This window comes from Mesoplodon bidens, assembly GCF_964165515.1.
Source record: "Mesoplodon bidens genome assembly, chromosome: 3".
NCBI lineage: Eukaryota > Metazoa > Chordata > Mammalia > Artiodactyla > Ziphiidae > Mesoplodon > Mesoplodon bidens.
The window spans coordinates 62,862,133-62,887,372 of record NC_138178.1 but is presented as its reverse complement, the minus strand read 5'-3'; the positions used below and the strand labels follow the sequence as shown (position 1 = coordinate 62,887,372).

The 25,240-nt window shown below is 55.9% G+C and overlaps 1 protein-coding gene across 1 annotated transcript; it reads right to left on the bottom strand.

The window, feature by feature from the left end:
* Nucleotides 1-655: 655 nt before the first annotated feature.
* Nucleotides 656-24,017, bottom strand: LOXL1 (lysyl oxidase like 1). The gene is made up of 7 exons (XM_081227637.1): nucleotides 22,553-24,017; nucleotides 8,987-9,095; nucleotides 6,068-6,205; nucleotides 5,421-5,577; nucleotides 4,754-4,849; nucleotides 3,034-3,149; nucleotides 656-994 (listed from the first exon to the last, which is right to left on the bottom strand). The coding sequence occupies exons 1-7, from the start codon at nucleotides 23,679-23,681 to the stop codon at nucleotides 988-990; spliced, it is 1,752 nt and encodes a 583-aa protein (XP_081083763.1). The 5' UTR covers nucleotides 23,682-24,017; the 3' UTR covers nucleotides 656-987.
* Nucleotides 24,018-25,240: the final 1,223 nt, after the last annotated feature.

Sequence of the window (25,240 nt, the reverse complement as noted above, 5' to 3'; positions counted from 1 at the left end):
ACAGGGGAGGTGCCTTCCTTCTGCTTCTCCCTGCCCCTATCCAGTGTCCAGGAGCTCGGGGTACCACTGCCAGGACAGGGGCTAGAGGGCCACCGCCCCCATCAGCCTCTCCCAAGTAAACTTTTCTCCCTTCCCTTCCTGGGAGACACTGCCTCCCAGATGAAGGCTCCACGGTTGCCCCCAGGGGCTGTCTCACTAGGTAAGTGGTTCACACTGGTGGGTGCACCCGCCCCGCTGTGAGCAGGAAATGCGTCTGATTCTCCTGTGTGTGCTCAGTCCCGCCACAGGCCTGGCATTCAGTAGGTGCTCAATAGGAGAGTAAGGGAGCAAGTTGCAGGTGGAGCTGGTGACTGTGTGAGTAAGCAGGGGGGTAGGAGTGGGAGGCTGCAGGGTGGGTGGTGGTGGAAGGTAAGATACCCAGGGCCCCGCCCCCAGCAGGATGTGGGCTTCTTCCCACGCAGCAGGCTGGGCCCTGAGATAAACCCTGTGGGGTTTCCACAGTGGGTTTGATGCCCTCTTGGTCAAGCTGTGGTCCTCAGACGGTGGTGGCTGCCCTTTCCACATTCTGCTAGGGAAGGACGAAGCCCAAGGATGTCCTCTGAGCCCAACCTAGCTTTGGCCAACCCGGCCGGCGGCTACGTGCAGAACCACAGAGTAGAAAAACCTTGTTTTATTCAGCCCAGGCCTGGGCAATCTTGCTCTGTGGTATGGCCAAAATATAAAAAATAAAAACCAACAACCAACAAAATCACGTTGTAGGGGAAAGTTAAGTACACAATTGGGCCTGGCATCCGGAATCCCTGTGGTTTTGGTCCACGTTCGCTCCCTGAGGCGGGCAGGGAAGGATGCTCCCAGCGTCCAGCTGCCCCTGCCTGTGGTTGATGGCTGGGCCCCGTGGGCCGGGCTTGTCCTGGCAGGAGGCTGCCTGGGGAGCAGGGCCTGCTTTGGGAGGTGGGGAGGTTGGCCATCTGCACACTCTCTCCTAGATCAGGATCTAAGGAAAGAAAGAGAGCAGGTCAAAGGCAGGCTGAGGCGTGGGCCCCTCGCTCAACTGTCAGCAAGGCGACCACTACCTCCCCAGCTGAGCACTTCTCTTCCACAGCCTGGATCCCAAGTAGGAGGGCAGGCACGGGCCTCCATTTCTGTCAGTAATCTGGGCTCAGGAGGGGTTTCATGGACTCCCATGCAGGGCATGGTCTCGGTATCACCCCTCCCCATGCCCTGAGTTCCAGATTCTTTTCTAGGCCATTAGCAGAGCTGCTACTGTCTGGAAATACTTTCTTGTTTTCTCTAACTCAGTACTTTTGAAAAAAAAAAAAGGCCTCCTTTTTCCTCTTCAGAAACATGATTGAAACCCACAGGCGTCAGTCCCGTGGCCTTTCTGGAAATGCTCCGTCCGGCTTCCTGTGCGCTGGCCCAGCTGCCCGCCTGTGGTCAGGGTCGAGGAGACGCACTAATGAGACCTGAGCCTCTCCAAGCACTTATGTAAAGGGCTCGGGAGGAAGGGCCTCGGCATGCCCTGCGTCCACAGGCCCCAGGGTAGCTGGAGGGGGACGCAGGGCAACTTCTCTGTCCGCCCTGCTGAGGGGCCCAGCTCATGGTGCCACCTGGGGAAGTGGGAGGCTATTTGGATGTACCTTTCCCAGCAGCAGGGGGGACAAGAGGGCATGTAGGCTCCCCACCTCCCTTGTACCTGCCCTCCTTCTCCTTCCCTAGAACTGCTTCCCAGAAAACCTCTACCATTTAGGTGACTCCTGGATTTTTAATGGCTGAACAAGACAAGCCCTGAGGAGCGAGAAGGTGCTGCAAACCCAGGCCTGCCGAAGGGGCTAAGTTGCCAGGGATGGGGTGGGAGTCAGTTGTTTCAAACACACTCTGTGACCTGGATAATTCTGATCTAATTCTGCGAATGAGGAATCTAATCTCTGAATTGAACCAGAGGCTACTGTTCTCACAGTGTGGTGGAGGACTGTGAACGTTAGCTTAGTGGTAGCAGCCAAGGGTGCAAGGGCTATCTCTAAACACACACTGAGCCTTCACACACCAACCTCTGAGCCTGGTCACATGCTGACCCTGGTCGCATGCTGAGCCTTAATCCTGGTCACACACTGAGCCCTAATCCTGGTCACACACTGAGCCCTGACCCTGGTGACAGCCTAAACCTCTCATACCTATCAACCATTAATAAGCAGACATGTTTGGGGAAAGATGGTTCTCTGGGCCTTGGATTCCTTGCCATTTGTTCCTCAGCTGATGGACTAAAGCTCTAGGAGACTACTCTTTTTTTCTTTATTTTTTAAATGGAAAAGAGTTGCTTTGACCTGATCAAGCATTGAAAATTCACATGGAGTGGGATGGGGTTTTTAATGAGTTCGTAAGCAAGGGGTCCCTCTGCAAAGTACTTCACGTGAGGAATCAGGAGAGAGGCTGAGGACAGCCAGTCCGGGGCAGCAACAGCTGAGGTGCCACGTGCCAAAGGCCTGGGAGTTTATCAACTCCCTCCACATCTGGGCCCAGGGACTGATGACTGTTAGAAGTGATTCCAACCAGAATCAGTTCTAATCTGAGACTGCTTAATTCATTCCACCTGATACGGACACTAATGATCACACAGCTGCCATTCATTGAGCACCAGTGTGAAGGGTCCTGGAACACACACAGATGTCAGGACTTTAAATCCTCCTCACAAGTCTGTGTGGGAAGTGTTGAAGAGAAAAGTAGTTCAGAGAGGTGAGGTGAACTGCCCGATGTCACAGAGTGAGGGAGTCACAGAAGTAGGAATGCAGAGCCCATGCACCTCCACCCAACGACGCTGCCTACTGCAGGTCTCCACCTGAGGAGAGATCAGGAGCCACGCCCCGGATCAATGCCTGCAGCCTGAGCACTCCGCTTGGGGTGGCTGGTCCAGCCGCAGCTGTGTGCGGCCATCAAGGTGAGCCACAGGGCAGGTATCCTACGTGTTTCATGTGGCCCTGCCTGCTCCTCAGGTAGGAGAGGGGCTGGGGTACGGAGAGCTGGGGGAAGAGCACTTACTGGACAATTTTGCAGTTTGTTGTAGAAACATAGCGACCTGTATAGTGGATGTTGCATCTCACTACATTGTTGGTGAAGTCAGACTCCAAAACAATGTACTTTGGGTTCACGTGCACCTGAAGAAGGAAAGGAACAGAAGGAAAAGGGATCTGGTCATGAGGCTGTGCTTTACTTGGTCACCAGGGAAGGTGGAGAGGCAGACACAGAGGAGCCAGAGAGAGGGAGACAGAGAGATGGAGAAAGACCATGAGAGACCAAGAGACACAGAGACAGAGACACACGGATGGAGAGACGGGGGAAGATGCAGAGAGACAGAGAGAGGAATGAAGAGAGAGACAGCTCATAGTCAAAGGAAGCATCACTGGATCATCCTTCTTGGAAGGTAGGTTTCCCCAGAGTCAGAGCCCAGGCCAGGGGGCCCCACATGGGGCATTCAGAGCCACTGCCCCAGGGAACCCAGCAGTGAGTGAGGGCCCGAGCAGGGATCCCATGCCTGGTCTCCCTGACTCTGAGGCTCGCACCCTTTCACCTCGTATGCCTGTCTAGGTGACCCATGGAAGGCCTGTCTGATGCCAGGTAGCATCTCCTGCCCTGGAGCCCAAGGCACCTGACATTCATTGAGATGATGACCCAAGCAAGCATAACCTGTCTGAAGAGGAGCTGTCTGGACAAAAGGAAATCCTTTAAATGCTGGATTGATAGGGGAGGGCTTCGCTGGGGTGGGCTACACCCAGCCTTATTTGCAGAACATTCAAGCAGAGAGGAAATGATGTTATATTTAAGTTACATTCCTTAGGGGCAGGAACTGTGCATTATTTATGTGTCTTGAATCCTCAGAACCTAGAACTCAGAAAGGCCTTTGTACGAGTTTGTTGAGAGTGGATGAATAAAGGAAGGAAAAGAATACCCTTGACAATCTTGGCCTTTGGGTGAGGCTGAGCAGAGGCCTCACCGAGCCCACTGAGAGGTGCTCAGGATGGGGCGCAACCAACTGCTTCCAGGTTGCCGTGTTCTGAATGCAGCCACCCAGCAGCCCGTCCTCATGCAGGTTAAAGCCGCCTCCCAGGCCTACCTTCTCTGCTCTTCCTTTACTCCAGCATAGAGCAGTGGGCCCAGGGGGCCTCTTAGAGTGAGCCCTACCCTCGCTTTGCACCTGCAAAGAGGAGGCTGATTTGTCTTCCCCAGGTGAGGTCATGATGACCCGGCACCCCGCTCAGCCTGCATGGATGTTCCATGTTGGGCTGTGTGTCCTTAGCGTGCTCTTCTACTTGTCTCCGCAAGGGATGGGGCACTGGAGTGAGTGTACGTGGAGGAGGGGTTCAGGCCACAAGGAACTATTGGTCACAAGTGCCCTTGGCTTTGCAGGGGTCGTATGAGGAGCTGAGGGTGTCTCTCAGGGAGGGCAGTGTCCTCTCCCAGATGGCACAGAGCCTGCCCTGCCCACAGACAGGGGAATGGACCCCACGGCTCTCCAAGTCCTCTGCCACTTAGGGAAGACAGAGTCACCATCTCCCCTAGGATCACCACACTTGGGCTGAAGGTTCCTCAGTGTTTCTATGGGAAGAGGCTGTGTCTTCCTGAGGCTAAAACCTTCAGGTGGGAAGTGCAGACCTCAGGGACATCATCAGCTGATATGCCCAGAGGGTGAAGCTTATGTCAGAGGCGGGGACACCGAGGGTGAGCATCAGGTTGGAGGAGTGCCTCCAACCAGGGGCCCCACCTTGAGGATGTAGTTCCCGGGCTGCACGTCGGTTATGTCAATCCACTGGCAGTCGATGTCTGCATTGTACGTGTCATAGCAACCTGGGCTCAGGCCCTAGGAAAAGGGACAGGAGGAGAGGTTGAGGTGCTGTGCACTCCTCAGAGCCAACCCACGCCCACGTCAGCAGCCTGGGGCCCTCCTTCCTCTGTGATTCGTCCTGACCCTGGCCCGGGGTAGCTGCTCAGAGTGGGTCTGCCCCGTCCTAAGCCCACTGGGTGGATGGACCAGAGAGATGAGGGATGAAATGAAGGTGGGGGGATGCCTGGGAGAGATGGATGAAGGAATGGATAGAGAGACAGACAGGCAGGATAGATGGACACTCTCTGGATGTTTGGACAGAAAGATGGATTCGGGTGGACAGCTAGGCAAATGGAATATCATGCCATCCAGAATTCGTTGGAATGTTCCCCTCCTTCCATGAGCAGACACCCCTGGGAATGGAGGTGGAGGGTAGTCCCCGAGGGGCTCTCTGGTGGCTTCAGGACTGGCAAGAAGACCTGCACTCTCTGAGCTGAGCGGCCAGGAGCCTTGGCACTAGCCTGTCTTTAGCTTGGCTTAGCCTCCCCATCCCTGGCGGGGTTCCCCCCCGTCCTTCAGAGCCCCTGCCCTGCCCCTCCAGCCCAACCTGCGTGTGAGAGGTGCACGCATAGCGTTTGAGGTTGCCGAAGTCGCACGTGCTGTCCTCCAGGCAGAAGCTGGCCTTGTGGCCCTCGGCTACCTTCTTGCCTGTGCCTGCGTCCAGCAGGTCGTAGTGGCTGAACTCGTCCATGCTGTGGTAGTGCCTGGGGGCAGGAGAAGAAGAGGGAGAAGAGGGCCTGGTCACCCCTGGCTTCCCAGCCTGTTCCCCTCCTGAGATGGGCCCAGGTGACCCTGCTGTGACACCGCCTCCTGAGGGCTCCTGGGGCTCCTTGGTCGCTGTGTCCCCCAGGCAGCATCTCTGGTGTCCTCACTGAGCCAGTCACCCTAGGAGGGTACCTCCTCAGGACCCCTCACTTCCTCTTGGGCTCCCACCTGTACCGGCCTCCCTTGGGTGATGCCCTGTATTCTAGATACTTCCACCCCCTATCAAGACCGATCCTTCTGTGTCCCCTCTTCCATTGCAGCTTTTGCTAAGGCTCCTCTGAGAAATCCTTGCCCCAGTGATGGATCCTTGGCAGAAAACAACTCATGGGGCCCTCCCACCAGCACTGCCCCTCTGGAGTGCTCCTGGGGAGGGGCACTCAGGCCCAGGGCCTGGCCCAGAAGAGGGGGCGGGCCAGGCAGCCCACTCACTGGTGGCAGCTGTGCCACTCCCAGGTGTGCCGCGGCCGGTTTGGAAGGAAGTCTGCGGTGCCCTGGTTCTTCACGCGCTGGGGGAAACGCAGCAGCACCCGCACGTCGTAGTCGGTGGCCTCAGGGGCGTAGGCTGTGCTGTGGGGACAGAAGGGGAGACCAGAGTGGGCTTGGGTACCAGACACAAACACCCAGCGTAGGTTGGCTTGTTCCTGAAGATTCTCACATCTGAACCCTGCCCTGCAGCCAAGGCTCAGGCCTCTGCTCCTCTCTGCAGGCCAGCCCCTCCTTTCTGGCCTCTGCCATGTGGCTGGCAGCTGCCAAAGGAGTCTTTCTAAAGCAGCATTTGGCCTGATAATGACCCTCTGAGGGTCCCTGATACCTGCAGGTGACTCTCAGCTGGGGACAGCCCCTGAGGATGGGGGCAAATCAGAATCTTCGGAGGGCTTTTATAAAATAGCCCTATCCAGGAGATTCTGACCTTCTCCCTCCCCCTACACCTGGGTTCCAGCTTCAAACACTGTCTCCCAAACAGACTTAACTCTTTCACTGATCTGTACTTTTGCCTGTGCCGTTCACTTGATCCAGAACTCGCCCAGCCTCCTAGACCCAACTCAGGTCCTCTCCTCCAGGAAGTCTGCCTTGATTGCTCCACTTCGAGGAATCGTGACTGCCTGTGAGATCTAACAGTGCTGCCTACAACACATCCTGATACCATACACCTCCTGAGCTGGGTCAGTGTGAGTAGACCACCTCTCCCTGATTGTGTGGCTTCAGGGCCAGCGACCTGCCCTTTTTTGCTCAGGAAGCACTGGTCTGGTATAGATTGCCTGTTCACAATTCACTTGCTGACCCCCAATTGCCAGCTGAGATGGGCCTTGTGAGGAGAGAAGGAAAAAGAGAGAAAACAGGGGCAGCAGTGAGGGGACACACATCCCACGTCCCACAGGTAGGAACGAGGGCTAGATGAAGGCTCCTTCCTCTTCAGCTGACTGTGGACAGCCGTCTTGGCCAGACTCAGGGGGCACTTCCTTGGCAATCATTAAGGTCTGGGCCCTAAGGCTAGAGGCAGGAGGTGGCCAGTCATGGGGATTAGCTCTCTCTGAGAGGATGTCTGGACAACAGGCAGTGTAGGCTCCTGTCTGCCAGGACGTAAGGCCCTTGGCCTTGTCTGAGGGAGGCTTGGAATCTGTCTTTGTCTGTGTTGGAACTAAACATCCTCTTCCCTCTGTTCAGTTAAGTCCTACCCCTCTGTTGGGCTCAGCACACCGTGGGAAACCATTAGGGTCTGGGTTCTAGGCCCAGCTTGGCCACAAACTCGTGGTGAGACTTGGAGCAAGTCCCTTCCCTCATCTGAGTTCTGCCTGCTGTCTGTGAACTGGCACCGGTCTGCAGCCCACACTTTCGATAATCTCCAAGGGCCCTGCTGCTCCAGGGCTTCAGTTCTGCTGCATTTTCTAGGTCTGTATCCCACACCCAACCTCCGCTGATGCCTCCGCCCTTGCCAACCTCTCCCTCCTCTGGCTGCCCACAGTTCCAGCCTGCCAACTGCTCCTTCTAGCTCTCCTTCCACTCCCTGTCACTTGGTTCTGGGTAAGAGGCCACTTTCTCCAGCTAGACCAGGACAGCCCTGGGATGGAGCCCCAGTGCCTCTGCCCCAGCCCATCTGGGAGCTCAGTTGTGGGCACACGGGGTATTCCACGAAGGCAGAATAACAGTTTGGTTTTGACTCAAACTCCTCAAAACTCAGCCTCAATGGACGGCCGTGGAGGCTGAGCTCCTCCCCACTGGAGGAACTGTAGCAGGAGCAGTAAGTACATTATGCTCTCTTCCCAGAGACGAGACCTGAGTGGGCAGGCCGACTCAGTGGAACTCACGTGTGGTTCCTGGACTGGTGCCAGTTCGCACACTGTCTGTTGCCAGTCTGTTGTGAGATAAGGAACTTGCACCAGCATGTAAACCAACTACATCACGAATCACACTGTCCAGTTCAGCTGATACTTCTTTTTTTTGAAGCAAGACTTCCTCGATGAAGGAAGCAGTGAGCTGAGTTACATTCCAGTGCAAGCTCCTTATCTTGTTACAGATAGATAACAATTTGTGGTCAGCTATTCTGAGTGGCAGTGAACGAGATTTCATTAGTGAGAAAACATTGAGATTCTAAAGGGCTTCCCAGATACTCAAAAGTGAAAGTAAAGAGTTCAAATGTTTTTTAAAAAAGCAAATAATTAAGAAAAATAGGAGCTTTCAACATAGACAGATGTCAGTAAAAGAAGTAGGTCAATATAATCTTTAACTAGTTCTTTTAGCACAGGGAGATGTCCCCAAAGCATACATATTTGAACAGAACATTCACTGTCAATAAATTCAGAAGCAAGCTCTGCAAGAGGCAGAATAACCCAGGAATAATGGAGGATTGGCTGTGCTCACCTCCCAGGTTCAAGTAAACTGGTGTCCTTCCCTTCTCTCTAATGCAACATATAACTGAGGCCTCATTGTTACCCATGCCCACAGCCCCTTCTGGACAACCCACACCTGTCCTCTGTGGAGATGGCTCCATAATCCTGCCCTCTATCCTGAAGGCGTCTGTAAGACTTCCCCGGGGTCCCCACGAGGAACCTTCTCATGAGACACCTCAGATCTGAAGGTTTTAGTTCCTCTCACTGCTCCTCAGTTACCGACAGGGCAACACAGACCTTTGGGTCTGGTGTGAAGATTAAATACCACTAAGTTCCTCATATAGTGATGTATACAGAAATGCTGGATCACTCTCATTCCCCTCCCCACCTGACTGCCTTGAGGCAGGCAAGGCCCACCGAAGAGGCCAGGGTTGTGCAGCCTGCAGGCAGCCTGGCCGCCATGAACACAGGTTCTGGGTGACTCCTGGGGACTGTCCACGCTTCATCCTCATCTCCTTACCTGGCCAGACACTTCTCCTCTGCAGCACAGCGCAGGGAGTACAGATGGGCTCTCTGGACATAAGTGGACGCTTGCACGTAGTTGGGGTCCGGGACCAAGTCAGGGAGACCTGGAGTGGGGAGAGGGAGAGAGGGAGGAGGGAGTAATAGTTGGCACTGAGGAGGGTCAGGCTGGTCAGGTTTAAAGCCCAGAGACCCTGTGCTGTTCTCCTTCTGGAAGCCTCCCAGTGTGAGCGTGTGTGATCTGAACCATTCTCCCTAGGCTCAGGTGTGGGGTCAGGGAGGTCAGGGAGCAGGGGCGCACCTCTGGAGTTCCATGCTGTTGGGACCGCTGAGTCTCCTGGGACATGAGCCAGATCTGGGAGACCGGGTGGAATTTGGAGAGCAGGAGAAGACAAAAGGGTATTCTCGGCAGGGGGAGTAGCATGAACAAGGGCCTGGAGGGAGGGCTGAGTGAACCAAGTAATTTCCTGACAGAGACACTCCCCTTGGTGTCCTTATTTCCCAGGCCTCTGGTCACCAGACTCCAGACACCCTCTGCTCCTCTCACCCCTGCAGCTGGCATTCTTTGTGAACCGCCAAGAGAGAACCCTGGGCTTCTGACCCCAAGTGGGTCCCAGAAGGCTCCTGGGCGCCCAGCCCGCCCTTCTCAGGATTCCTTTCATCCTGTCATTGGCCCCCAGACCTGACCACACCTTCCCATCTGCGGCCTCAGGCCTCCAATCCGAGGAGGGCCTGGCTCCCTGCCCTGCAGGGCCTAGGGCCCAGTACCCAGGGGAAGTCTGGAGTCTGCTCCAGCCCCTGGATCACTTGTTCCCCAGGTTATGCTAGAGCCAGGGGTCTGTCCATTCTGCCTCCCACCCCGTCCCCGTACATAACTTAGTCCCAGTGAGAATGATTAGGAATAAGCAGAAACCGAACTCAGGTGTCCAGACCCTATCCACATGGAATAAAGAAGGAAAGATCTTGATGTTGGGTGTGTGGAAGGGGTGGGGCACGTGGTGGGGTGGGAGGTGGGCAGGGCGACTCCAGAGCCCTGGGCTCCATCTCAGCTCAGCCACCAGCTTAAACGGGAATGGGCCTGGACCTCCATGTACCCTCCCCTCTCAGGCTGCAGGGATTCTGGCAGATAAATGATAAAATGAAGCTGTAAGTTCCTCTTAGCTTCTTTCAAGCCCTCTGTTCTTGGGGGGCAAGCACAGTGAAGGGGCTTGAGTCATGCAGACAGGCTTCTAGCCCCTTCTTGCTGCCAAAACCCTCTTGTCAGCTTATACGTCCAGAAGATGAGGCAGAGGAGGGGAACTCTGGCTTCTAAGCCTTTCCCAGAGGTGTCTGCTACACGCCACCCCTCACAAACACATGCCTGAGGTTCCCAGAACCTACCCCTGCTCGCCCTGGGGCCCCGGCCTCATGCAGGAGCAGCCGGTGTGATCTCACCTACTCGGAATGAAGAGGAAGCTTGGAACACAAGGGTGGGTGAGGATGAGGTGGCTCCTGGCTGATGGGGGCTGTCCTGGCCAGCCTAGGCCCCATTACTCAAGCCCCCAGGAATGCCTGCAGTCATTTCCCAAGGGATCCTCAGGCCTTGAAAGCAAGGGCCACCTCCGTATCAAGCTGTTTCTCACCCTCTGGTCCCTAGAAGCTTGTGGTGGGGGGGGGGAGGGGGAGGTGAAGAAGACAGGAATGGTCCCCTTTTCCATTACCAGAGAGCTTTTCCCTCAGCAACATGTGGTGGTGGGTCAGCTGGGCCTGAAGCTTCATGAGACCCAGCATTTGGCACCAGATGGCCTACCACCCCCCACCCCAGGCCCGGTCTCAATAAACACAGCACAGATGGCTCTACAAAGCTTTTCTGGCCCGACCCTTCCTCTCTAGGCCATTTCATGAGTTGGCTATGCAGTCCAAGGAAGCTGGAAGAGCCAGCTAAGAGGCCAGGGGTATTCAGGGCCAGCAAGGGCTTGTACCACTCCTGGCCTTTGACTACACCCCGGCTATGATCACATACTGAGTCCTGATTCTGGTCCTATACTGAGCCAAAGATGACCATCTTCTTTTTACTGTGGAGGAATCTCAGGTTCAGGCAGGTGCCTCCTGCTCCAGGAAGTCTTCCCTGATTGGCAGTGACATTCCAAGCTGCACACACTTCTGTCTCACTACTAGATCTGTATTGATCTATAATTAGATTCTATCGTATTTACCTGTGTCTACTCCCCTCCAGACTATGCACTCCCTGAGGGCAGGGCCTGGGCCCCACTCACCCCCTCAGTGGGGCATCCCACCGTGCTTCAGGGCTGACTGACCATTAGGCAGTCAGTCTCTGTCAGGCAGGCTTCTTTAATGATTAGTGGCTTCATACTTTACTGTTCCAATCATCCACGAGCGTGCTCCTCACCCTGTCTCCCTCAGGACACCAGGGCACACAGAGGTGCTGGAGGGAACGGAGGCTCAGAGAGGGCAATGAATTTGCCCACACTCACACAGCAAGTCAGGGAAGCCCCAGGAGGAGCTCTTAGGTCCCAACCTCCTTCCAGGACTCTGCTTGTTATTCTTCTTTTTATAAAAATGATTTCTTTTAGTTATAATTTACATACAGTCAAATGCACAGATCTTAGGCATACAGTTTGATAAGTTTTGACAAATGTATACATGGTGTAGCTACCACCACAATCAAGCTATGGATTGTTTCCATCATCCCTGAAAGTTCCCTCCAGCCCCTTCCCAGTAAATCCCCCCTCTCTCCTCCCCAGGTAACCACTGATCTTTTTTTAAATCACTTTAGATGTTATGCCTTTTCCAGGACTTAAATGGAATCACCCTGATCATTATTTTATGTTCTGTGTTCTGCATCTCTGACCATCACTGGGATCCTGTGACTCCCCTAACCAGCTACCCCTGGCCCGCCCTCCACCCCTGTCACACCCTCACTGCCCTGGGGTAAGCTGCTGGAAAAGAGAGCAGCCTTGGGAGTTCAGGCTGGGTCCCCCCCCACCCCCTTCAGGATCCCTGGAGAGGTCCCTGGGAACAGCAGACCCCCTCCCTCAGCTGGTATGTTTTCCCAGGAAGGAACAATGCCTCCTTCTCCACTGCTCTCCCAGGAGGCATTCCATCAGCAGCCAGGCCTGCAGGCTTGGGCTTTCAGCCCCTCCATAGGGGCTTGGGTGTGTGGGTGGGTTGTGTGATGTTGGAAGGAGGATAAGGGAAGGCTTGAGTGGGGGCTTGTGGATGTAGGGTACCAGTTTGCTGTCTCTGGCTTGTGGGGTACAACCAGGCCCTCCAGGTAGGGTGGCCAATGTTGGGTGAAGTCCGGTTACAACCAGACCTGTGCTCCCCTCCCCTCCCCACCATCCCAAGAAGTGTGCATTTTAAAGGAAGATCCTGGAGAGAGGATAAAGCTTACTCAAAGGCAGGGAGAACCATCAGTCATGGGATATAATTTTGTGTGTTGGGGGGCTGGGATCTCTTATCCAGAATATACGGAGTCATCCAGCCCTTGGACCTGGCACTGGAGACATTATAAAGTAGGTTCCAGTGGGAAGTTTTCCCAGAGACTCCTGTTTTCATAAATGCAGAGAACTGAATTGATCATAATTCTCATTTCAGAGCAAACTAACAAACTAAACTGGTCTATGCAAGGCCCCTCTTGTAATTAATTTTTTTTAACGTTTATCCTTACCCTGACCCTCAGACATATCTTTGAACATCTGTGTCTCTGTGTAAAACCTGCAGTGTGTTGGAAGTGCGTATGTATCCTTGACATTGTCTTATAGTCTCATTCTGTTTCTTGATTTCCAATGTAAACTTTTAAGATATGTCAAGTGCATTGCTTGTCATTGGTAGTAGGATTCCACAGTATGCAACCTCCATGGCCCATCTAGCCAGTCTCCCAGGGATGGACCCCTGCGGATGGGGCCGACCACTCAAAGGCTGGGTGGATGGTCTTGCTCAGGCTTCCCAGGGAGGCCTGTTCACCATCAGCATCCTGCCTTCCATGCCCAGGAGGTAGACAGGAGCCAGACTTCTTACCCTGCTGTCACAGACCTTCTGCGTGGACCTGGGTGGGCCTGGCCCCTCTCTAGGCCTCCCTGCTTCCATTTATGCAGACTGATTGTCCTCCACCTCACTCATGCCCAGGACCCTGGGGCCGGCCCGTTGTGAGAACTCTTCCCCAGAAGCAATGTGCTGACCATGGGGGTTCAGGCTGCACAGAGCCTGGACCAGGATTGGAGGGACACTGAGTCAGAGGGTAGCAAAGACCCCTGGGATGACCAAAGCCAGGCTATTTGGCTGGGGAGGGGCTGGATGTGAGTGAATCGGGTCCCAAGGCCATTCTGCAGGCAGCCTCTGGTCTGGAGGAAGCCCTTCAGCCTTGGGGGGCCCCATCAGACCCTCCAGGGCAGTGAAGACACAGAGCTGAGGGACAAGCACCAGCACTCTGTATTCCTGCTCTGCCCCTGGAGCTTCCTCTGTGGGGGATCCAGGGCCCCTTCACAAGGCCTCTTGCGGGGCCGATGTCCTCCTACCTCACCCAGGCTGGGCCTGGAGCTGCCAGCTGGCCCAAATGCCAGCCCGTGGGAAGCCGAGGACTGTCCTCCCCTTCCCTGGCAGGACTCAGCCAGGCCTTCTTGTGGGAAAGACTCCAGCAGGCAATTTTGCCATCTCGCCCAACGCCCTACTGTCCAGGTCCCTTCCCTTTCTTAGGCTCAGTCTCCCATGTGGACGATGGGGAGATTAGACTAACTGCCCCTTGAGTGCAGTTTTGATGGCTCCATAAACACTTGGAGATTAAAATATTTTCAGGAGCTATTCAGTCCATTCCCCAGCCTTGGGCAAGAGCCCAAGACCTCTCACAACCTCTGCAGACGATACTTTAGCTGCCAGGAAATTCTCCCACCGTCTGACCTAAATCCTTCCTGCTTTAGGAGGAATCTGTTCCTTTCTGCTCAGCAGTTCCTGGCAGCTGCCCGGAGTGGAGGGTCTGAGGTTACATTCCTGCTGCTTGCCCACACCTCACCTGTTTTCCTTTTGGCTTCCCTTTTTCTGTGGGTTCCTTAAACCTCGTGTCTCCTTTGAAATCTTTCCTCACCAGGCCTCCTGCTCACAAGCAGCAGATGAAGGAAAATAGAATGCAAAAGAGCCCTAATCTCTTGAGCCTGGGGCTGGAGGATAAACAATGTCCAGCAGGAACCGGTCAGTGGGTTGTGAAATATGCACAGAGCGGGATATTTTAGCTCTAGCGGCCAGACTCCAGAGGAGCCCCTAGGTGGGGAAAGCGGAAAGCTCACAGAACATGGCCTGAATAAAGATGAGCTGGGAGGGCCTCCAGGGCGGGAGCCAGAGCTCTGGGTCCTGAGAAATTATTATCTAATAATCAGGACATTAAATTGTCAGCATCAGCCTGGCAGTGCCACACCTGAGTAACGAGCAGGCAGGCAAGGTGCCTGCAGGATCTGCTGCGGTCCACCATGAAGGGCAATACAGCCCAGGCAAAGGAGCTAGGATGGTCATAAAGCCTGGCCCAGAACCTTCATTGGCTCCCCATCACCTACGGAATCAAGCCCAGACTTCTCAGAGTGGCAGCTAAGGCCTTCTGTGGTCTGGCCTTCCAGATCTCTTAACCCTAAGGATCAGTAGGCAACTCCTAACACAACTGACATTTTCTGCCCCTGGCCTCTGACCCCTAGTGCCCTTGTCCTGGTATTCCTTGCCACACACACACACACACACCTTATCGGGAATTCCTTGCCCCCCCACCCACCCACACACCCCCCCACACACACACACACACCCTTATCGGGTACAGCCTTTAGGCCCCAAAGCCTACCTTGTAGGCCCTCCTCTGCCACCACCCGGTGCTCCTCCCTCCTCCCTCTTCCCTCTTCCAGCACGGGCCTGCTGCCCCCACTAGGCTGGGAGAGGCAGTTCACGGGCAGCGATGGCCTTGCTCCTCTGAGTGGCAGGACCAGACGCAGAGGACGGGATGTGCGTTTGTTCAATTGAGCAAACTGCCCAGGAAGTAGCCGGGGCTGGGCTGGGAGGAGGCTGCCGCTCACCTCTGGGGAGGTAAGCTACCTTCCTCTCTGTTCAAGCTTTCTGCCACCTCCTTGCACACCTCACTCACTCACACTCTTCCCAGTGTGAAGACAGCCCCTACCTTCCTGCCAGCCCACCCTTGCAGGCCCTGCTTAGTGCCCCTCTCTCCACCTCCAGAAGCCCCTGAGGATCGTGCGGTCTCCTGGGTTCCCTCCCTGCCCCTCAGATCCTTCACAGTGACCTGAACTTTTTATCTTTCTTACAAAACCCACTCGGCCCATGGCTTTCCCATCTCAGCTTATGGCAACTTCATCCTTTCAGCTGCAGAGGACATAACCATTTCCGTTATGCCTGACCCCTCTCCTTCTCTTCCACTCCACATCCAATCCATCAGAAAATCCCATCAGCTCTACCTCCAAAATATATCCCCAAACTGACTACCCACCACCTCTGTTGTTACCCCTGGCCCGGCCACCAATATCTCCGCCTGCATCTCTGTACGGGCCTCCTCTCGGACTCCCCCTGCCTTCCCCCCCGCACTGTCCATTCCCAGCATAGCAGTCAGAGACCCTGTTTAAATGTCACTGCAGGAGCTCCCCAATGCATGGTGAGTAAAAGCCAAAGTCCTCACAGTGGCCTACAGGCTCTCCACGGTCTGGACCCAGTTGCCTCTCTGACCTGTCTCCCGTAAGGCACCCACACCCATGCCATGCTGCTCTAACCACACTGGAACACACTTGAAAGCCCCAGGGAATTCCTGCCTTGGGGCCTTTGCATTGGCTGTTTCTTCTGTCTGGAATGCTCCACCTGCAGATAGCTGCATGGATCACTCATTTGCCTCCTTCAAGTCTTTGCTCAAATGTCACCTTTGTGAGGCCCACCCTGACTACCTTTGCAACCTCTCCCAACACTCCAGATCTCCCTGACTTATCTCTATTTTTTCCACAGCACTTACCCCCTCCTATTATTTACTTATTATGTTTACCCATGAAAATTCAAGATCCACAAGGACAAGGATTTTGTCTCTTTCCTAAAACTAATGAATACCCAGCTCTAGACCAGCCTCAGCACAAAGTAAGGCACTCCATGAATATTTGTTGAATGGCTGAATTTCCTCATGCGATGACATCTGCTCTCCTCAGCCAGGCGAGAGCCCCTGGGGGAAGGGGAGGGTGGGACTGTCTTTTCTGCCGCCCAGCTGCTGGCCCAGGTCTCTGGTGCACAGAGTGTTCTGACAGCTGGCGAGTTGGGTGAGATGGAAGTGGGTCTGGGCCGCGGCATCCTGCCTCCCTGGTCTCTTGCTGCTGGGCTGAGACCTCTGTGAGAACAGGGATGGGTCCAGGGAGCCCCTGAATTCCCTGTACCCAGCTCAGGGCCTGGCACCTGTACGCCTTCAGCGAGCACAAGCACAAATACTGGCACCCCACAAAGGGTCTCTTGGCACTGCCTGTGTGAGCACAGCCTTTCTTAACAGGCAGAGGCTGGGACAGACTCCAAAAGCCCTTTCTTTTGAAAAAGGATTAGCTTTGGGGTTGGAAAACCCATGGTTCCAGTTGGCCCACAAGGGGGAGGAAGGGTGGGTTGTCTCCTGAGACTTTGGTGGCAAAGGCCCCTCAGGCCTCGACTTCCACATTCGTGTACCTTCCTGCTCTGGTGTTCTGACACCCTCTTCCCATTTTCAGGTGATACCTAAATGCCCAGTTTCTGGGTGTCCATCAGTAACGGGGAGAGGGACCCAGGTGCAGCCTCGGCCCTGTAATCCTGAATCCAGACAAAAAGGCCCTCTGGGTCCAGCCGCCTGTGGTGAGGAGGCTGTTAGGTCAGGGCAGGGGAGGCACGAGACCCAGCCTCTCCTTCCGGCCTCCTCCCAAGCGGATTGCTACTCCGCAGGAATGCCGGGCACAGAATTGGAAGCAGGTGTGGGCTGCCTGGGCGGACCACCCGCTCCCCCCCACCCCCCCGCCCTTCCTGTCCTGCCATTCCAGCCACTGCCCTGGGGAGTTTTCCATGTGCTCTTGGCTTGGACAGGAGTGGGCTGGACTTGGGCTGGGACTACTAGGGAGAAGTGCCCCTTTGGAGGTGAGAGGAGATTGAGATGGGGGTCCCTGGGGTGGGGAGAGAGGGAGGAGAGGAGATGAAAGGCCGGGACGAAAGGCCAGAATTCCCGGGCCAAGTGCGGCAGTAGCCTGGTGCCTATAAGTCCCGAAGGACACCCCACCCTGCTCAGCCACCATCCCAAAAGGCTCTGTGGAGCCTGTGAACTCAAGGCAAAAAAAATCCAACTTTTTGTGTCCTAGGGGGTTTAGACCTGAGAGAAACAATGATCGCGGAGACATACCCTTCCCTGAGGGGCAGAAGCAGAGGGAAGGCTGGGATGGTTCAGTGGGGGAGAGAGTCAGCCTGGGTCCGAGCTTGGCTGCTGATGAATTCTGAGACCTTGGATGAGTTACTGAACTTCTCTAGCCTCAGTTGCCTCCTCTGTAAAATGGGGGTATAATATCATCTACCTCACAAGCTTGCTGGAGGTACTAAATGAGGAAGTAAAAATAAAATGCTTGGCATAGTGTCTGGTGCATATTAAGGGTTCAATAATAGCAGTTGCTATTATGATTATTTAAAATGGGAGCTGTCTCTTCTTGCAGGGATGGTCCAGTTTGAGTACAGGGGAGAGAGGATGTGGCCTTGCAACTAAACGATACGAGAGGAGATGGGAAATCTGCCTGCGATGAGGTTGCCTCGGACACGACTTGTTTGTTCCGACACTAGTGACCTTCCATTGCCAAACAGGGGAGTAACAAGAGGACCCAGGTCCCTCTATCTCCATAGTTGTCTGACCCTTTACCCCAACTTCCTTGGCCTGAAGACTCCATTTCTTTCTGAAGGAGCAACTTGAGACAACTTCTGGGAAGAAAGGAGGGATGCTGAGCTGTGGTTCTGCCTCCACCGGTCACCAGTTATGCAACCTTGGGCTTAACCTCCGAGGGCCTCAGTTTCCTCATCTGCAAAATGGGGGTAATAACAATACCGAGGGTTGTTATGAGAATTAAGCGACTAATTGTAAAGCTCCAAGAACAGTGTCAGGTGCTGTAGATGTGCTTGTTAAACAAATGTTCTGGAGTCCATAGAGTGGGAATGACAGGCTTCATGCTAACACCTCACTGGGGAGGCGCTCAAAGCCGTGCAGTCTCTCTGTTTCATCTCACTCTGTCGCAACCAGTGCCCGGAGCGTGGTAGGAGTCAAGTATCTGCTGAATGACCAAATGGATGTGCAAGGTAAGCCTTAATACATGAAAATTTAGAAAAAAAAATAATGCATGGGGGTTAAGAACTCAGGATGGGGAGTCATGCAGACTCAAATTCTGGTTTCACTACTAAGAGGTCGTGTGACAATCAGCAAGTGAGCCTGTCACCTTATCTATGAAACGGGATGGATAACAGCATCTGGCTGGTGGGGTTGCTGTGGGAATTAAGAGATGATGTATAAAATGTCCAGCGTATGCTAACAGAATTAATCCCTCTGGAGGTGGCTGGGGGAACTAGGTCCAGGCTCAAGTCCTGCCCCAGCTGGCTTGCAGGTGGTGTGAGGGTCCTCCTGGGTCAACTCAGTGCAATGCAGAGATGACAGGCTCAGTTTGAATTCTGGCTCGGCTGCATCCAGCTGTGAGACCTCCCCAGGTCTCAGTTTTCTCATCTGTACCAGAGGACCATAATCCCCACCTCTTTAGGAGGCTGTGCGGGTGAATGAAATTGCACATTCAAGCCACAAAGCTCAGCAAGTACTCCTCTGCAATGGCTGAAGTTGTCATCATCATCCTCGCCTGGGGGCTCTAACTCTGGATGCTCTGGGTGGCCAGGCCTCCTCTGTCCTTCCCTGCATCTACTCCAAGCCTTGTGGAGGTGGGTGGGCGACCTGAGTCAGGGGGGCAGGAAGTAGGGGGTGCAGCAGGGAGCCAGGGCTGCTCTCAGGGACTAAGGGGCCCCGTCTGGCCTCTTGGGTGCAGGAGGCTGGATGGAGAGGGATGTACCCTAGAAACACCCCTGTGTGAGTGCAGGGACATGAAACACCGAGGCCTAGGAGCAGCACGATCCTCGTGGGGGCTGTGGAGGCCTGAGAGAGGGAGAAAGAGGAGAGGAGAGGAAGGAGGTGCCTCAGGTACTGGTGCAAAAGGCTAAGGCACTGAGATTTTGTCCTGAAGGCCTTGGGAGCCACAGAGCCTTCTTGAGCAGGAGAGTAATATGGTCAGCAATGCAAGGGTGTATCTGCCCCATGCGTAGGATGGACTGAAAGGGACCAGGGAGGAGGCAGTCACAGCTCCGACTGGTTGTGTGAGGACAGGGAAGGAAGACCCACGCCAGGCAAGATGGGCATAGCCATCAGAGATGCCCTGGGAGGACAGCCAGGGTGGCTGCTCCACGTTACTTTCATAGGGTGGCCAGAGGCAGTGAATCAGGCTGAGGGTGTAAGGGGGAGGCCCTGAGAGAAAAGCCGTGGTCTTCTAGGGCCATAAGTCATCTTAGTCTGCACCGGTACCACCAGCTCAGAGAAGCTGAGGCTGTGAGGAGGCAGGAACAGGGACAAGGAGGCTAGGAGAAGGGGCCCGACTTGGGAGAGGGAGGGGCACAGCGCAGGGGGCTGGGAAGCAGGCAGCCACCCTCCAGGCCTCTGCACGGATCTGCTGTGACAGGCAGACCAGGTATGTGACCTGGGCCTCTGTTTCCTCGCCTTCCCTCCCGTTACACATTTCAGAGACAATGGTACTGCAGGAGGCCTTGGGCAGCCCCCCTCCCCGGGGTGGGAGGGAAGGGGGTGCAGGCACCCAAGGAAGAAACCAGGCTCTGGACAGGCGCTTGGAAACTGCCCAAACGTGGAGGACGTGGGTGGTGCGCACATGTGTTTGGTGTTGTGAGGACATGTCCACGTCCACGCCCACACGCATGCGGGCTGCCAGCGCCCAGCCTCAGACCCCTGGGTGTGCGGCCAGGAGGAATGAGGTCAGTCTCGGAGAATCCGCTCTGGACTCCCACACCAGGCCTGGGGGTCTGATCTCAAGCACAAGGCTTGGCCTTCCCCAAACCGGGATTTTCCATGGTCCCAGCCTAGCAGGGTGGGAAGGGGAACAAGTGATGGGGGAGAAGGTACTGCTCCCTCTCTGGCCTCTCTGTGAGCCCCGATTTAGCCTGCACTGCCCCCCCCACACACCTTCCCCACCATGACGAGGGAAGGGGCACTTGGAGGGTGCTGACAGCTTGTGGCAATGCTTGGGCACCTCCTCCTCTTGGAAGTCCTTCCTGAGTTCCTAGAGCCCCCCGACTGGGGAGGCCCCTCCCCTGGGTCCCCTAACCCATCCCCTCACTGCCTGCCCAATCACAGAACTGAGGTGCCCCCTTTTCTACTCCTTCCTCAGGGCAGGGCCTGGATTCAGCTTGGCATCTAGTATACTGCATTCCAGGGAGAAATGTCTTTCATCCCAATTGAACACGGGGGCTCAGGGGCAATGGCCAGAGGCCCTGCTAAGCACCAAGCACCCCCCTCTCCAAACATAGCCTTGCTCTGGCCAGTCCCCCTCTGAACCTTAAGAACTGAGAGGCTAAAGAAGGACCTTAGAAAACCCACTGGCTTGGGGCGTAGATGTCAAGTCCCAGGCCTGGCTCTGCCAGCAGTGCTATCTGAGGCCTCGGTTTTCTCCTCTGCCCAGAGGTGGAGTGCTTCTGGCTGAGCCCCACTCTGCGGTCTTGCATTCTAAGAAAAGCTACCACAAAAGTTTAGCCTATAGGTAAAACATGCTCTCCTCCACGGAGCTCTGGGAGCAGTTGATGCAGAGCTGTAATACACCCTGCTGCAGGGATGCTGCAAGCCCTGGAGAGGATCAGATGTGGGTGAGGCCACGGTGGCAGGAGGATGCATCCTTCATCACATCACAGAAGGGCCTTCCATCTGTCCTGAGCTCCTGCAGGTTCTCAAAGTGCGATTCAGCACCCAACTTGAATGCTACGCCTTGAATGTGAGGGAGTGAGTACTGCCAGTGTGGACACTCCTCTCCCCTAGCCTTGGGCTCCAGCAGCCCCTAGAGAGACGGGAGTCCCCACCTCTGCACCCCAGCGGCAGCCTCTCTCGCCCAAGGTCAGTATGGCTGGAGACAAGGAAGCGTCCCCGTGCGGACAGAGGCAGAGGAGCAAAGGCTGGGGGTGCACTACCTGTGCCCCTGAGCCCTGCAGTGCTCAGCCCTCACCTGGTGCGCCTGGCACAGAAACATTGTTGTGGAGCAGAGAGTCAGGAGTAAAGAATCAGGGTATTAATTGCAGCCTGAAAGAGGCAAGGCTGGGGTGGAACGCATATGCATTGGGGACTGAATGGAAAACCTTGACCAAAGCTGACTTTGGACTTGCAGAGACAGAAGCAGGAAGGGGAATTCTCGGACAGCAGGACCAATGGCCCTGCCCAGACCACTAGTGGGCCCTTGCCAAGGTAGCCCGCCTGCTATCAGCATATGTGGAGTTGCTCATCTGAAGAAGGAAGGCTGCCCCTTCCACTGAGTCCTCGTGTGTAAATGGCTTGGGCTTTCCCTAGACTAGGTCATATCTTCAACACCCCCTGCACCTGTGTCCACAGCTGCCTCCTGGACTCTCCCCCAGGGCCAGGACTAGGGTGAACTGAGTGAAGTGACTGAGGCCCTGGCCTGGGGTGCAAAATTTAAGAGGGTGCCTAAAAACTCAGTAGCTAAGAGAAGTAACATTTCAGGCAATATTTTTAAAAATCAAAATTAACGCAAAAAAAAAAATCTGTGATGAACAAAACATCAAAATTTCAAATAAAGACGATCAGTATTGCTGATTTTTTAGTGTGCCTCAGGCTTGAATACAATTTGGCATGTCACCATAACTGATTCTATTTAAAATTTTGATATTTTGTTCATTTTTTTGCATTATTTTTGATTTAAAAATGCATTAAAATATTACTTATCTCGATTAGTAAGTTCTTCGGTGCCCAGGCTGGTGCCCCACTCGCCTCTCTAGTCTGGGCCTTGCAGTGTGCCCCTGAAGGAACTCTGGGTTATCTAGCCTGCACTCCTGTCAGCCCAGAATCTCTCTTCTAACCTCCTGTTCATTCAGGCCAAGCTCACATATGCCCAGTGACCTGGAACTTGCCACACCTCCAGAGGCGTCCCCTAAGGCCTTTCTGACCCTGATGCTCCCCGCTTCACCCTGTGAGGCTGGCAGAGGGGCACCTCCAAGAGTGGAGGACATGCCCTGATGGGAATAAGGGAGAGGAGGGGAGGGGCTCCTTTACTTTGTCCTCAGATGACCCAAGCCAGGTCTGGAAGGTGTCTCTTTCCAAAGCCTGTCCAGTCCCGCCACCCCCTACCCCCCCTGCCTGGCCAAATTCTGGCACCGATGATGATGCCTGGACAGGGCGAAGGCCGGGAGGTGGGAAGCACTGGGGCTGCCTGTGGGGAGGAGGGTGGGGGTCCTTACTTAGCAGCTGGGGGAGGCCTTCGGTAAAGGATGGAGGAGGGCCTGGGCGTCGGGGCGTACTCACCTCTACCGTTTTGGCTGGGCCGGTACACGCTGCCCACACTCAGACGGCCCTGCTGCGCGCCATTGCGCTCCGAACCCGGCGGGGGCGCGTCGGAGCTGCGCACCGGCAGGTAGGGAGGCTCCAGCACGCGGAAGGGGGGCTGCGGCTCCACGGCCCGCGGCGGGCTATAGGCCTCGGGTGGCATGTTGCCGTAGGGCGGGTACCAGCCGAGGCGGGGGTCGCCGCCGTAGGCGCCACCGTTGGACTGCGCGGCGTCGGGGGCCGGGTCGGGGTAGGCCTGCTCGAGGCCCGCGGTGCCCTCGTTGTACAGGCTGTGCGAGTAGCGGCGGTCCAGGCCGTCGGCTGGCTGCGGCTGCGGCGGCTGCGGCGCGTACGGCCTCTCCGGGGCCGGATAGAAACCCTGCGGCGGGTACTCGGGCTGCTCCTCGCCGCCGCCGTACTCCTCGTAGCGCGCCCGGGGCTGGAAGGGGTAGATGACCCCCGCCGAGGCCACGGCCGCCGTCCCTGCGCCCAGACCGCCGCCCCCGCCGCGGTAGTACACGTAGCCCTGGTCGTAGGTCCGCGACGCGGGGTCGTATGTCTCGTACTGGCTGACGAAGGGCGCCTGCGGATAGGGGAACTGCTGCGGAAAGGAGGACGGCTGGCGGTAGGTGGTGGCGAAGGCCGAGGCCGAGGCCGAGGAGGCGGAGCCCCCGTGCCGTTGCTGGGAGACGGAGGTGCGGGCCCGGGCCATGGCCGTGCTGTCCCCGACGGCCACCTCGCGCCAGTTGTCGGGCACCTGGCCGAAGCCGAATGGGTGCCGCGCTTGGCCGCGCACGGTGTCCGAGCCGATGCGCCCGGGCAGGGGCAGCGACGGGGCCTGCCGACGCCGGAGGCCCCCCTGGCTGCGCCGATGCGGGGCCTGGGGGGCACCCGCCAGCAGCACCCGGGAGTTACTCTCGGAGCGCTGAGTCCCCGCAGGCACGTACTCTGAGCCCGAGTTGAGCAGGCTGTACACCTGCCCGTTGTTCTCCCACTGGATCAGCTGCCGCCAGCGTCCCTGGTCCGAGCCCTGCCCGTGCACCAGGACGCAGACGCAGGCGCCCCACACCAGGGCCCCCAGCTGCCAACCGGCTGGGGCCAGAGCCATGGTGGCCCCTCTGCAGAGGCCTGGTGGACTGAGAGGCTCTCAGGAGTGGCCCCCTGTGCGTGCTTCTCTTCCCACGGCCTCGAGGACAGGACGGCTCCTTGCCTGCCCCAGCTCTAGCTTTGTCCATCCTGGCCTTGTCCCGAGCGGGACGGCTCCTCCGATGACAGCATTTCGAGGCCAAGGGGTCGGGGCAGGGCAGGGGCTGTGCCCAGGGCTGCACGAGGCTCTCTGCAGGGCACCGGGCAAGCAGGACCGCCTGGGGGCCTTACATGGCCAGCCCGGCACTGGCTGGCCGCTGGGCTGGCGCTTTCCCACTCTGAATGAATAAGCAACAGGCTGGGAGCATAGGGAGGTTTCGGGCAGCCTGGTCCGCCTGCTGGGGCCTCCTCCGCGGGGCCCTATGGCCCGCCGGGTTTTAGCTATGTGGCCTGTCCCACAGCTGCTGTGCTCCCTCAGTCCCTGGAGCTCCCAGCCAAGCCCCAGACCTGCCTCTGAGGAAGGGAATGAAGAAGGGAGTAGGAGGGGGCCTCCGGGGACTCAGGCCCGGCGAGTGGGGCCCTGGCAGGCATAACGGGGCTGAGGTGTCAGCACCACTCTGACCATTTCTCTCTGCTTTGGACCCAGCATCCTTGGTCTCACCTTACTGGCTTCTTGTTTGGGCTTGAATAAGCCCCTGACTCGTGTCCACTCCAGCCTCTCCCCAGGATTCCTGGGCTCCCATTCTCCAAAGCCAGTGATCAGACACCCTCCTTGTTGGTGGGCCTTCTTGGGCAAGATGCTAAATCCCAGCTGAGCCATTCTCTAATACTGGACCTCGGGTGTACCTTAGTTCATTGGGCCTGAGCACAAAGCAGATGGAGCTTCAGCATTTTCCCTCTTGGCACATCCCTGGGCCTTAACTCTCCCAGTCTGTAGAACGGAAGTATGCCCCTGTGCTGAACAGAATTTGTGAAATCATGGGAGAGATCAACTTCCTGACCATCCTGTGTGGTTTCTGTCCTGTATAACCTAGAAATAACCCGAGTGTGCACATGGATAAAGTGAAACTCAGGGGCTGTCTTTGACATGGGGTAGGCGTCATTGGGAGGCACTATGTGCTGTAAGCACATAGCAGAAAGGGGGAGTCAGGAGAATGGGACTAGTCCAGTTGCTGTGATTAGGTTGCTGGGTGATCTTGGGCAAGTCCTTTCCCCATTCTGATCCAGTCACATCTGATCAGTGGAGGATTAGACCAGATGGTCCCCAAGAGTGCTTTGGCAGGTTCTCTATTCTCTCAGCAGAAATAAGAGGGGCCTCAGAAGTTTGAACACTTTGGCATCCAAGAAAGCACTCTGAATGCCTCCCCTGGACTGCCTTCTCCAACCTTGGTCATGGGAACTGGAGGACAGAAATTTCCCTCTTGGGCTTATACACTAAGGAGGAAGAACCTGCCCTTAACTTGGTCTCTCTCCAGATTCCCCTTCTACTTTGGAAATGCCTGGAGACCACCTTGGGAGGGGACAGCCAGAGTGGACATTCCTCAGACACCCTGGACCCCTGCCTCCTCATCCTTGCCAGCC